This window comes from Sebastes umbrosus, chromosome 4 (assembly GCF_015220745.1).
Source record: "Sebastes umbrosus isolate fSebUmb1 chromosome 4, fSebUmb1.pri, whole genome shotgun sequence".
NCBI classification, from domain to species: Eukaryota; Metazoa; Chordata; class Actinopteri; order Perciformes; family Sebastidae; genus Sebastes; species Sebastes umbrosus.
In genome coordinates, this window is record NC_051272.1 from 28,513,700 (window position 1) to 28,527,593 (window position 13,894).

General features: G+C 38.2%; 2 protein-coding genes across 10 annotated transcripts in view; one reads left to right on the plus strand and one right to left on the minus strand.

Moving 5' to 3' along the window:
- Positions 1 to 3,452, minus strand: part of cnot1 (CCR4-NOT transcription complex, subunit 1) — a 30,622-nt gene extending 27,170 nt beyond the window's left edge. For 5 of the 9 annotated variants that reach the window (XM_037766127.1, XM_037766126.1, XM_037766119.1 and 2 more), the window contains exons 1-3: positions 3,217 to 3,451; positions 1,315 to 1,616; positions 1,080 to 1,187 (exon numbers count right to left, since the gene is read on the minus strand). In XM_037766127.1, coding sequence (XP_037622055.1) covers positions 1,080 to 1,187; positions 1,315 to 1,416 — 210 coding nt within the window. In that variant the 5' untranslated portion in view covers positions 1,417 to 1,616; positions 3,217 to 3,451. Of the gene's footprint in view, positions 1 to 1,079; positions 1,188 to 1,314; positions 1,617 to 3,216 lie in introns of all 9 variants that reach the window. The other 4 variants (XM_037766124.1, XM_037766123.1, XM_037766121.1 and 1 more) reach the window with 2 other exon arrangements.
- Positions 3,453 to 6,199: 2,747 nt separating this feature from the next.
- tigara (TP53 induced glycolysis regulatory phosphatase a) lies at positions 6,200 to 12,376 on the plus strand. Its single transcript, XM_037765965.1, has 6 exons — positions 6,200 to 6,364; positions 8,157 to 8,194; positions 8,275 to 8,396; positions 8,752 to 8,829; positions 8,939 to 9,049; positions 11,542 to 12,376. The coding sequence occupies exons 1-6, from the start codon at positions 6,294 to 6,296 to the stop codon at positions 11,929 to 11,931; spliced, it is 810 nt and encodes a 269-aa protein (XP_037621893.1). The 5' UTR covers positions 6,200 to 6,293; the 3' UTR covers positions 11,932 to 12,376.
- The last annotated feature ends 1,518 nt before the right edge of the window (positions 12,377 to 13,894 follow it).

Below are 13,894 nucleotides of genomic sequence, written 5' to 3' on the forward strand. Positions count from 1 at the left end.
GCTTATTCTTTTTTACTGCATGACTACGGCTGGGAGAAATGTAGAGGTCTGTCAGGCTCTATGATCAGTGCTCAGCTATTCTGTGAGTGCGTGTGTATTTCATAGCCAATAAGTTCAAATTTGATGCACTCGAAGGGAAATAAGTCACTGTGATTATTTAGGGAAAAACACAACCAAACAAACTTTGCCTATATTGCATATTATTGTTCATTTAACTTGACATTATTTTAAATTAGCATTGGGCTTCCGGAAGACCAGGTGTACTAGTCTCATCCTGTCTCGAGTGAAACTGTAACTGAAAGGAGATGTGAAACTTCCACAGTTAAAAGTGTACAATTGTATTTATTTCACTAGATGTTTTAAATGTTGTAGACAAATGTTTGTTTGTTTCTAACAGTTTTATTCCGGGACTGCAATTACGTCAATATAAAATAATTCTTCCTCATATTGGTACAAGTTTGTCTGCATATCATTCTTTGTAGTCATCTAGTTAAAACAGACCGTAGGGGGTATACGAGACCTTTTTCTGTAATTTACATCTGTTTTTATTTATTTCTGTGTATCCCTTTATCATTTTTTTCATGACCCATACATATGTGATTGTATTTATTACATAAGCTTTTGAGTTTAAGGAAATGTTCAGACCGTTTTCACATGAGTCCAACAAGGATTGATTACTTCTCATCACTTAAAGGATTAATTGAATAGTCCTGTCTGGTAGTCCTATTTACTGCTACAAGCCGATATTTCTCAATGGAATTCCATGTTTCCTGTAGGCTGAATCTCTTCACTGTCTATCAACATGGAGCATGTGGTAAAAAAGTTGCGGTAATGCAAGGATGAGTGTCTCACACTAATTTACTAATATGCGCTGCCTGGCTGTGTACTGGGAAACCCGTAAAATCCTGAATGAATTCAATTTTAGTTTAATTTTAGTACAACTGTTGTTCAGAATTTGAGAATAAATTCTAAGAATACCAATGGCGAATTCAGTGTCTGTAATATCACTTTCCTTTTTGTATAAACACAAATTGTGCAGTAACACTAAAAATATCAATATGTCTCTAATCAAAAATTACCTGGTGAAAGTCCTTGCCGCTGCTTTTACCATCGCCACTGAAATCCACATGAGAGAAGAGACAGCGTAGTAGATGCCTGTCTGCCTCAGGACCGTGACGATTCACAATCTGGGAGAGCACAGGCAAAACATCCAGAACGTGTGGACACATTTTAGGACACTTCATTTAGAGAAACTTTTAAGATATCTGTTGACAGATGTACAAAAATGTACTTGATGTCGTTGCTACCACTTACATGCTGTATTTCTTGCTGGCTGGCTCGGTAGTTTTTCTTAGTTAAATTGTCCACCAGATAGCTGATTTGAGACAAAGCCAGCGAAAGCGAATCAAGATTCATTGCTGGTTGGGGCGGAAGCAGGCGGCCGAGCACGGCGCAAAATCACCATTATTCCCCTTTAGTCACTTCAGTGATAGGTTACTTCTGCTCCCCCCCCCCCCCCAAAAGGTATTAAAAGATGTTGGCTTCCAAATGAGATTTCCGATTGGTGGCTCCCGGGTACTATGAAGAGTCCTTCAGTTTAAAATCAAGTTCAGCATCTGTAATGAAAAGACAAACAAGTTAAAAGTGATTTTTTTTAGAAAGAGAAAACGTTTTGCAATAAAAAAAAAAAAAAAAAGAATAATCAAGAGAAACAAATGAGGAATTTCTTTGTGCAGCACTAAACTTAACTTTCATGCAGGACAATATTTACAATTGACAACACAACATATTGTGACAGGCTTTGAGGCCTACGTGCATAACACACACAGAGGTGCAGTGAAATGTATTTTAGTGCCTGCTGCCTGGGCATTTATCTGCTAATAAATCCCCAAACTATGGTCAATACGAGTTAAAGCTCACGTTACATAGTCTAGTACGCTAGCTTCTCGGAGATAAAGTTATATAAACTTGCCGTGCCAGTAACTTGTACTAGGCCTCGGCAGTACCCAAATATCTGGCACACACAGACTCAAAGCTAACGTGAGTTAAGTTGCTCACCGATCTGACAACTTTTACAATAACATAAAGACTGCACCACTTTTATCCACCAGCTCACAAGTACATTAAAGCATTAAAAGCAGCTAACCAGGACTTTCTAACGACTAATGGACAGAGAGAGTTAAAATCACTCATTGAAACAAAGAGCAAGCTAATCTAAGTTAGCAGAGATCACTAGCAGGCGATCTGATACTTCAGAGTTTTACCAGATATCCTGAATGATAAAGTTAATAACTAGATGGGAACAAACGTCACCTATTGGGGACAATACTCCTGTAGCTCATAGCTGCTTTAACATTAAACCATGACGCTGATGAACACTTGCTAGGGGAGAAGTTTAAGTTTAGCCAACATGTTTACTGGATAATTAAGCATTTAGCATTGACATTAACCAGCACATACTGTGGCTTACTAAAATCATACTATATTCATATATATATATATATATACATACTCATCTGAATAACTCACCAGTAATCAATACCTAGCTTTAAACCTCTGTAAATGAAATGTTACCAACATGTCCCTGTAAGGCTACGAGCTAATGCTAGCACATTAGCATGAACGTGAAGCTACCGTTAGCAGCATGATGCTGGTTGTGAGTGGGTGAATCGGCAAAACCACTTCACATTCACTATTTCCAACTATTATTAAAAGCCGTTTCGACCAGCTAAACGATTCCTGCGGGAGGTTTTGAGAAGGTAACACATGCCTCTCGTGCCGTGGTCGTGTGAGAGGCCGCGAGGACTGCGGATGGCTGGTGCGGGATCGTGTTAGCTAGCAGCTAGCGTTAGCATCAGCTAGCTAACGTTAGCATGTTAGCATTAACCTTGTTAGCTTGTTAGCTTGTGTCTCCGGGCTCCGTCTAAACCGTGGAGTCGCTAACATTATGTGCTGGTTGCTATCTTGTAACGTAACACAGAGACTAGGAGGTTATCGTCTACAACAGAAACGAGCCTAATGCAGCTATAGACCGACTTTGAAGGAGATTTTTTGCTAAATGAAGTAATTGTTACTTTTGTAGCTGTGGCCGATATGACAGCTGCTCTCCAGTCATTAGCCGGCCCCGCTCCCTGCTCTCTTTCTATCAACAGCTTCATGTTATTACAGACACACATCAGTCGACGGGTTGTTAGGAGAGTAGGTTATAAATCTCACCGTTGCTCCACAAGAAAGTGATTCAGATGTTCATCCTCTTCTTGTTTCGCTCAACAAACTTGACTAGATGAAGAGAGGAAGAGAAGAAGAGGAGAAGAGATGAAGAGTCCGCTGAGCTTCACTTCAGCTTGATTTTCAAAATAAAATGGCGACTGTCACCACCGCCGCGGCGCGCTCACGGTGCGAGACCGACGAGAGTGCGTGAGCTTATCCGCGCGACACTAACGTAAGGTGCTCGGGCCAGGAGGAGACACCTGAAAGAGAAGAAGCAGCGTGGGTTTGATTGGTTGTTTCTTTATATAAACGCAAAATGAATGAATGGGTCTTTTTCTTTTTTATACAACAACTACTGTCAGAATTCAACTGCACAAACAGCAAACTCATAGTCTGAAGCTCCCAGAGGATATAACAATTTAACACAATTTAACATTCAATATAAATTTTTAAAAAAAGCTGGTATTTATGTGCAAAGTATTATAATAGCCTACATTATTTTAGAGTTTATCTACTGGGCAAATGACAATATGGGCAATTTAAAGGAAGTAACTTCATAAATTTACTCATCAACTGGACTACCTCAATGCAGCATGGTTTTGTTTTGTTGTTTCTTTATATAAACGCAAAAAAATGAATGAATGGTCTTTTTCTTTTTTATATAACAACTACTGTCAGAATTCAACTGCACAAACAGCAAACTCATAGTCTGGGGCTCCCAGAGGATATAACAATTTAACACAATTTAACATTAAATATAAATTTAAAAAAAGCTGGTATTTATGTGCAAAGTATTATAATAGCCTACATTATTTTAGAGTTTATCTACTGCGCAAATGACAATATGGGCAATTTAAAGGAAGTAACAAATTTACTCATCAACTGGACTACCTCAATGCAGCATGGTTTTGTTTTGTTGTTTCTTTATATAAACGCAAAAAATGAATGAATGGTCTTTTTCTTTTTTATATAACAACTACTGTCAGAATTCAATTGCACAAACACATAAAACTGGTATTTATGTGCAAAGTATTATAATAGCCTACATCATATATACATAGAGTTATCTACTGCACAAATGACAATATGGGCAATTTTAAAGGAAGTAACTTAACAAATTTACACAAACGTAAGGTGCTCACCAGTACACCTTTTTATATAACTACTGTCAGAATTCAATTGCACAGTTCACTTTCACAATTCACTTGTACAGTACATGAATGTGGGTATATGTATGTGTGTGTGTGTATATATATATGCAATATATACATGTATGCATGGGCATGAACATGTGGGTATATGAGCGTGTGTATGCATATATACATGTATATATGTTTATCATAGAATTACTCTTACTATTTATATATTTATCAATATTAGCTTGCTGTCAATCTGATATGGTGTTCTGTTTCTCTCCACATGGCACCCCAAATATATAGGGTTCTTGGGAATATGTTATGATTATGTATGTATGTACACATGTTTGTATGGATATGTACAGTATGTATGTGTATGTACTGTATGTATGTGTATATTGTTTATTGTATATGTACACTTAAAAAAAGAAAAAAATGGCAACACTCTTTTAAGTACATGCTGCTCATTACATCATACTACAAACACGTACATTCCTTGATCATGTAAAGTGTCAATGTCTCCAAATAAAAATGAATTAAAAAAAAAAAAAAATTCAATTGCACAAACAGCAAACTCATAGTGTGGAGCTCCCGGAGGATACAACCATTTAAGACGATTTAACATTCAATATAAATAATAAAAAAAGCTGGTATTTATGTGCAAAGTATTATAATAGCCTACATTATTTTAGAGTTTATCTACTGCGCAAATGACAATATGGGCAATTTAAAGGAAGTAACTTAACAAATTTACTCATCAACTGGACTACCTCAATGTGTCAATGATGATCACAAATTAGCAAACCTACAAATCTGGATCATAAACATCTGACCACTAAAACAGTCCATTAGAAAAGGACAGGCATATGCAACATGTTTCTGAAATAGGACTGAGACTTGCTCCTCAAATGTGTCCCAGGCTCTTACACAAACTATCTCTATACTTTGACCTACCATGTTTGATAATCAATCAATTTCATTTGTCACATGTAATCATATAAGGTACAATTCCAGTGAAATGTAATCCCACCAGGTCCTTCAGTTTGTGCGTTAAAAAGAGTTTGAACAGAATAGGAATAATAATGAATATATGGGTATGATTGATTGGGTCTGGCCTCGTGTATCCAAAATTCATATTTTTTTCCTCAAAGTCTTTTTATTGGTATTCTGTACAAAATCCAATAAATCACAGAAATAATTGTATACACAAATTATTGCTGGGAAGCTCCATTAAAAATAATAAGTTATATTACAATTATAAAAGGAAATACTTTGTACAAGGGCATATTAAGAACATATACAGGCATAATAATAATAATAATAAACTTTATTTGTATAGCACCTCTCCAAACATAGTTACAAAGTGCTTTACAAAAGTTAAAATAGTGCAAACATCAAGATAAAAATAATACAGAATAAAAATATAAAAACATAGGCCAAAATAAAAGGTTGCTTTAAAAAGGCCTTCCTGTAAAGGTAGGTTTTGAGGTGTGATTTAAAAGAAGAAACAGAGTTTACTAGCCTGAGTTCCTATATTAAGAACATACACTGCAAATTTCTCCACTGCGGGACTAAGGAATATCTTATCTTATCTTATCTTATCTTATCTTATATACATTAAGAGCATATACAGTATATACAGTATAAGATATATGATTGAGGTACTTTTTGTACCATTCATTGTACCCTGGGTTGGGGTCTCTGAAAAACTAAATCATTTTGAGTATTGTGATGCACTAATAACTGTATCCCCCCCACAAACACACAAACACACACACACACACACACACCTTAGAAATCACAGTTCCGCCCCTGCTCTGCTCCCAGTGAGTAGTCTCACTTTCTGGGTGACATTTGCTCTCAAGGCGTGAGACGCGTTCATGGTCACTACTGTAGTAGTACTGTAGTCTGATCTTCTTCAGGGCCGAACTAGTCTACCACCTGTCAATGCGATATTACTCCGTCGTTAACCTCCAGAGCATGAAGGCGCTAACATTTGGGCTGACGCTTGTTCGACAGTAAGTGCAGTTGACATTCATATTTATGATACATGACATAATAATGTTTAGCACGTGGAGGCTCCGAGTAGTGCTGCTGCTGCTCGCTCCTATTTATAGATCTGTGGTCTCTCTGTGGACCTATAGATTTGAAAAAGTAGCCTAATAATCATATATTTATATATATTCATATTATGTGCATGTGTGTGGGAACTTAATAGCTTAGTAGTACTTTAAAACAAGTTAGTTGCATGACTAAAGTCTGCATTTATTTAGCATTAGATAGATAACTTTAGATGTTAGCAGGTGTCACATAGATAAGCACTAGAGACCTTGGCAGTGTCAAGGCAGTGTAGCATCCACTTGTAACATTAAACTGAGCTTGTAATAACATCAGCATACACAAACAAAAGGACAGTTTCACAAACATGGTGATCTCTCCCTGTCTGTCCATTCAAGCCTGGTTCAGTCCAGTAGTCACTGCAGTACCTCCTCACGACCACCAGAGGTCTCCCTCATCAACCACAGTATTATCAAATCTGTCAAAACAAAACTTGAATATATGGTTTATAAATTTAGTTTAATATGATCATACTTTAAATATTATAATACTAATAAACATATGGAATCCTATCACAGATAAATTTTTTCCAATCACAGATTTTTTCTGGGTCACAGGTAGAACCATTTATACTAAATGAAAACACACATTAGTGTCAAGAGAAAGTATGTCAATAAAACCAGAATCCATAAAACGTGAAAATTAGCTGGCACCAATTTTGATATTTTGGTTAATAGATGAAGTCAATTACCAGACTAAGATTGGCTCCAGCTTCTCTACTGTAAGGATTTGCTGTTTTTGTCTTTGTTATATAATTGTAGATTAAATATATTGGGGGTTTGGACAGACAAAACAAGTAGACTTTGAGTTATCTTGGGCTCTAAGAAAATATGAAAGGCATTTTCACTATTTTCTGATGTTTTATAGACTTAAAGGCGCTACTGATAACATTAATAACATTCAGCCTCTAGATGTCGCATTCTCCCTCCCCCGTTCCATTGCATTTACTTTACAACAAGTCATTGCCAGGCACTTACGATCAATCTCAGCCATTTATCTGTTTTGTCCACACTAACTGACAACCCAGAGACACCACGTGATACCAGCGTTGCTTTACTTTTGGCTCACAAGCCTTGTTAGAAGTGGGACCCAAACGTCAGATAATGTATCTTCCACAGAGATAAACATTCATTTTGGACCCGCCAAAGTTTTTAAAGTGATTAATTTACAATATATATATATATATATATATATATATATATATATATATATATATATATATTTTTTTTTTTTCAGGAAAAGCCATACTTTTATTTGGCACCTTTCTAAAGTCTCTGTAGATGTATTGTTCTTTAAAAAAATATGTTGTCAATAAGACCTTTAATTTTTCAAATAATAAAATAATTCATAGATTAATTGATGTCTAGTTGACACTGCCACAGCACAGGAGCATATCTAACTTCTAATAAAAAGGGCCCATGCCAGAAAACTTGAGCCATCAAAAGCAAGCACAGTGTAGCAGTGACTATTGTCCTGCAATAACAGGAGCTATTTTTTTTTACCATCTGCCCTACTGAAAGGTCCTTGAGCAAAACAGTCATGCAGGGAAATATAAACCCTTAAATGTACGATAATAGACAAAAAATCTAATTTATGACAATTGAACAGGAGCTTCTCTGAGCTTCTTAAACTAATCTGTCAATGATATTAGCTCCTGTACTTTGACATTGATTAATGATTTATTTCTTGCAGTGGGGAAACGCAGTACAATAAAGAAGGCCTGCTACAAGGTAGAGTATGATTGAAGATATATTGACATTTCATGTTTTCTCTGTGTCTTACTTTCAACTCTCCCTCTTCCTCCACACAGGCCAGGCTATAGATTCCCCCTTATCTGAGATCGGGCTGCAGCAGGCCAAGGCAGCAGGCTGCTACCTGAAAGATGTCAAGTTCAGCAACGTGTTTGTCAGTGATATGCTGCGAGCCCAGCAGGTATATGGTGCTTTAGATTCACAGTGGGAGCAAGCTGTGAATCTTAATTGGAAAAATGTATCAAAACGCTGCAGTATATGTATTATTATTTAACAGTATGATTCTATATATGATACTGATGATGATACTATATTTGACCACACTGTTCTGGTTTTATTCTCAAGTCATCTCACTTTGTGACATTTGTTCCTATGTATTAAAAAACACCAAAACACCAACCGGTGCTTCAAATCAAGGACACACATCTGGGAAATAAAACTTCTCCTCTTCTTCCCTATAGAGAGATAATGACAGTATGTAACCGTATGTCATTCTGTGATGAGATGATGACAATGATGTGTATTATTTCCTCCAGACTGCTGAAACATTAATGAAACACAACAGTAGTTGTTCTGGTCTACAAATGGTGCGTGACCCTTTACTTAAAGAGAAAGTGAGTGGCATGTCTTTTGTGTGATTTTACAATATAATAGCGAAAGTGTTTTCTCAATAAAACCTTTTCTTAAGATATATTTACTTAACAATGACGTGTTATTTTTCAGAGCTTTGGGATAGCAGAGGGGCGGCCGGTGCAGGAGATGAGAGAGATGGCCAAAGCAGCCGGTCAGTCGTTTCCTGACTTCACCCCTCCAAACGGGGAGACTCAGGAGCAGGTGAGGCTGAGGTTGTAGCTGTTTCCCTGTTATTTAATTATTTAAACAGGTAATATTTATTTATTTCTCCGTCCTCCTCCCTGTCTTTTACCATTTCTATTTGTCTATCTCTCTCCCTTTGCTCCCTTTCACCCCTCGGAAGCGCAAAGTTTGTTGTGACATTGTCACAAAATTGCTTGGCTTAAGATAGCACAGCATGTCATGCTCTGCACAGGGTGCCAATAATACTGTCCCAGAACTAGATTATTTTATTTATTTACTTACTTACATACTGATGTACATATTTTAATATGCTAACGTTGATAATCCCACGCTGAAAACTAGAACTAAGCTGGATTTGAAATATAGCCTCTTTGCATTGTCATGAAGTTTGCAAATAAAACGCACTGCTCATTAACAGTCATTTCAGCATCGATTCATCATCACATCAGATAATCTTTGCGTCCTGATACTAAACCATGTCCCTTTCAGTAAGAGTTTACTGTATTTCAGCTCATTACTCTAATTTTTCATATTTGAATGTCTTCCAACATGGAATCAAATAGAAAACAGATTAATGTCGCTTTTTTTACACAAATCAACAGAAAGATGACTATTTAATGTCAAAGTGAAAACAGTTTTCTACAAAGTGTAGAAATGTAAATGAAAAGTTAGTGTAGTGAAAATAATAATGAATAGTAATAATAAATACAAAAGCCTCTGGTTTGACAAGGACATTGTTTCTTGAAAGGCGTGTTGCTGGTTTGTTTTTCACATGTCATTTTTCAGTGCTTTGGGGATCTCGCTCGACCATCGCTGCTGTCTCTCTTTCCCCCTTTCTTGACTTGTTGAGTCGTGGAGGAGGAACCCATTTCGAGTGCTCTGTGTTTGCAAACACCAACCGACAAATGTAACATATTTTACCTTTAAGATGCTTTTGGAAAATGGGATGCTCATCTGTTGTACTTAAAGGGGCAGTGTGTAGGATTTGGTGGCATCTAGTGGAGCGGTTGCAGATTGCAACCAACTGAATACCGCTCTTCTCCCTTTCCAAGACTGCGGTAACGTGAGCCACCGAGTGCAAAACCGTGGTAACACCATTTGCCTCGCTCAGAGACCATCCTTACCATAATAACACTACTTAAAGAGCTATGGAAGTGAGACAGCGGCTGGCAGTACCATGGTTTTGCACTCTGCAGCTCATGTTGCTGCAGTTTCACAAGCGTGTCGGAGAACTACGGTGGCCTTCAGGTAACGTAAAAACGCGACAGGCCCTCTCTAGAGCCAGTGTTTAGTTTGTCCGTTCTGGGCTACAGTAGAAACATGGCGGAACAACATGGTGGACTCCATGAAGAGGACCTGCTCCCTATATGTAGATACAGTATGAACGGCTCCTTCTAAGCTACCGAAAAACACAATTCTTAGTTTCAGGTGATTATACACTAATGAAAACATAGTTATGAATATTATATTCCATTTCTGCTAATAGACCCCCTGAAATGTTACACACTGTTCCTTTTAGGGCTTTTCACAACGGCACCACTGCGCTCTGAAACCCATTATTTCCAATGGCCTGCGCTGTGCTATGACGGCTTTTCACTGCGTTGAGCAAAGACTGGGCGCAGCGCATGCACTTTCCATTTTTTCTCAAGAACTTTGGGCGTAGCGCACTGTGTTGCGTGCTGAGGTGTGCTTAACCCAGCGGCAAGTCTTTTACCCTTTACGATACTAAGATGAAATCTCTATCCATGTTTAACTCCAGATATGGATCAGACTCGAATGCCCTGATACAATATACACATACTACCACTAGATGGCAGGAAAACCTCATCTCCTCAGTCAAACCTTTTTCCCTGCATGGATGTAACCTGCTACAGTATCTCAGGGCCTCTTTGCATCCACATGATTGTATATCTTTTGTATGTGCCGGAGCACCTGATGTGAATCGGGAGGATCAAAGTACATGCCCTTCCACTGTCAAACAACTGCAGAATGTTCGTCACTACCCCTGATTAAAAAGTCACCACTTAGCTTTGTGTTATTTGTGTTGGAGGCTGTGTGGGAGGACAGTGTGTGTGTGTGTGTGTGTGTGTGTGTGAGGGGGCGTCGGAAGGAGGGATGTTCTATTTCAAAAATACTTTGTCAGGCTTCATCCATTAGATCTTGGCTTGGACGTTAACTCCGGTCCAACCCAGTACGTGACCAGCACGTCATGATGATGATGCAGATATACAAAGATGGATTTGACGTAAGCAGCAAGCGCCCCAATCAGTGTCGGCTACACGCCTCCCTCCCAGCTCTCCTGAACGAGTTACAGGTTGTTGCAACAGGATGAAACTGAAGTGAGCATGTGTGTTTTTTGATGGGAAAGGTTGTACCTACGTTGTCTTGAATATAACGACCTTTAACTTTTGTCCTTCACAGTTGCAAGTAGTCACATTTCCATGACGTGCTGTTAGTTTAGAGGGAGAAGCATGGCGCAGTTTATAACATCAGATTGTTGCTCTGTTCAGGTGAAGGAGCGGGTCAAAGAGTTTTTGGAGAAAATTCTCCAGCAAATTGGGGCCGAACACTGGCGTGACGGAGGGGAGGATGAAACGTCCTTATCTGCTCCACCAGAAACATCTCCTGTGGAGGGAAAGGCAGACGATGGGGTCAGGGGCGTCCCGGTCCACGCTTTGGTCGTCACCCACGGGGCCTACATGTGCGTGGCAGTACGTTACTTTGTGGAGGAGCTACAATGCTCCGTGCCTCCGGGTTCTGACAAAGCACATATGTTCTCTTTAAGTCCTAACACAGGTGTGTGTCGGTTTATACTAACCGTGAGAAAAGAGGATGACAGGTTCAAACTGTCTGGGATCCGCTGTGTGTTCGTCCACAGAGGGGACCATGTTAAACAGTAGGAGCTAGATAAACAGAGGTTCTTCAGAAAGATATAGGACAGTGGTTCCCAACCTATTTACCTTCAAGCCCCCCTACTTATTTCTAAGAAAAGCTGAGGGTCTCCCTTTGTGTCAAGCGGGAGAGCCAATAGGTTTTTGACCGCAGCGAAAATGTTATTTTTGAAAGGCTAAATGCCAACAAATATGGATTGAAGCAGAATATTTTGTTCGATTTTGTTACTAAGTAGCAAAACAATATATCTTTTTGATTAGTTTTATATACCGACAAATTTCAAAATTATCCTTTAAGTGTGCGATTTTCGTTATACATGAGGAAATTAAATTTTGACAACATCAGAGCAGACAAATGGTGAGTGAGAGTGGTGTGAAAATGGTCGGCAGACGCCGCTTTATTTCATGTACGTATCATAACAACGGCTTGTATATCCACCCTCCTCGGTCTTCCGGTTTCCCTTTTTGAATGACGAATACAGACTGTCGCCACCTGCAACGTACGTGGTAGTTGGCCGTCAGCTGTAGTCTTTGCGATGTGTTTGAGTGCAACTTTTGGCCAAAACAAAGGCGTCGTGAGGCGACGCAACGGTCAGCCTTCATCGCCGCTAGTTCTTGATGTTGGGTTTGTGTGTCTGGTCCCTGAGGGGGGCCCGGACCCCAGGTTGGGAACCACTGGTATAGGATATAACAGCGAGACGGTGGAAGAGGAAAGTGAGACGTAAAATGAGAAAAAGCTCCAGAGACTCAAGTTTTTCCTAGTTGCTCAATATAAGCATGTTTTGACAATGTAATTAGCAAATAGGTCAAGTATTTAGGTGCTCTTGATTATTGTATAGTTTACCTGTGGCAGTATCTTAAAAACACATTATAGAATATTTACATTAATTGAATTCAGAAATCCAGTTTAAAATTACAAAATATGTTATGTTTTATATTCAGGTTTTGAACGCTGATTCCTGAGTTGAGCACCTTCACTTAAACTCAGATAGACGGTTTGTTGCAAGGCAGCGTCATCACTTTGTTACTGTCTGGCTGATCATTACTGTAAATGTGGGCAGCTTTGAGCTGTAATGAGTCCATGTTTCTATATTTACTCTCCGGAAGTTCATGGATTGTACGTAGGAACACAGAGCAGAACTGCAACAGTGTTGACTTTTTTGGAAATCAGTGACTTTTTCATTGTTGGGAATTAACACTTAGGTCAACAAGGGCAAATGCATGCAAGAAACAGTGTATATGTGTTTTACTGTAGCATGTATGCACGGTTTCTCTACTTTTCATTCCACTCTCAGTGTAAACAAAATCATTTATTGTCTACTGAGGTGGATTCATTTTTAATTTAGCTTTATTTATCAGTCTAATTATTTATTGAATTTTACCTTTTTAGTCTGGCGTTTAATTGAGCTTTATTTATTTATCTATCCGTCTATTGATGCATTTGAGTCTGTTTGCTTATTGTTATATGTTGGTATACCTAGTTAGAGTTTCTTAAATATTTCTAATTCTGCCTATAAATAAAGTCTGATTTATTGATTGTATGAAAAAAACATTTTACAGATTCAATGGCTGGTGTCACTGTGATTCTATGATTGAAAACACTTTATAATGTAGGAATACTGTCAGACTTGAGCAGGTTAGTATATTTGTTAAATAACAAAATGTAGCCGTGACATGTTTCTGTATCATAGTTAGGTATCTGTGGAAACTTGACAACTTTTCCAATAAAACTCTCTCCCTAAAAAACTCACATTCAGTCCGCGCTGGTTCTCATTTGTTCATCTTTGCATGATATAAATCTTTGATTTTACATTTAGATTTATAAACATATCCTAGCCCAAAACATTTTCATCTCAGTAAACATGCTTCTTCATTTGCATCGTTGTCTACATGTATTAGATGTGCATTACTTCTTTTGGACATTATTTGTCCAGGTCTAATATTTGCCTGTTACATAACCAATTGGCCGTGT

Excerpts from the sequence above, each read along its gene's own strand:
- tigara (XM_037765965.1), top strand. The coding sequence starts at position 6,294 with ATGCGATATTACTCCGTCGTTAACCTCCAGAGCATGAAGGCGCTAACA. Across the intron at positions 6,365-8,156 it reads GGGCTGACGCTTGTTCGACA|TGGGGAAACGCAGTACAATA; the intron begins GTAAGTGCAGTT and ends TATTTCTTGCAG. Across the intron at positions 8,397-8,751 it reads ATATGCTGCGAGCCCAGCAG|ACTGCTGAAACATTAATGAA; the intron begins GTATATGGTGCT and ends TATTTCCTCCAG.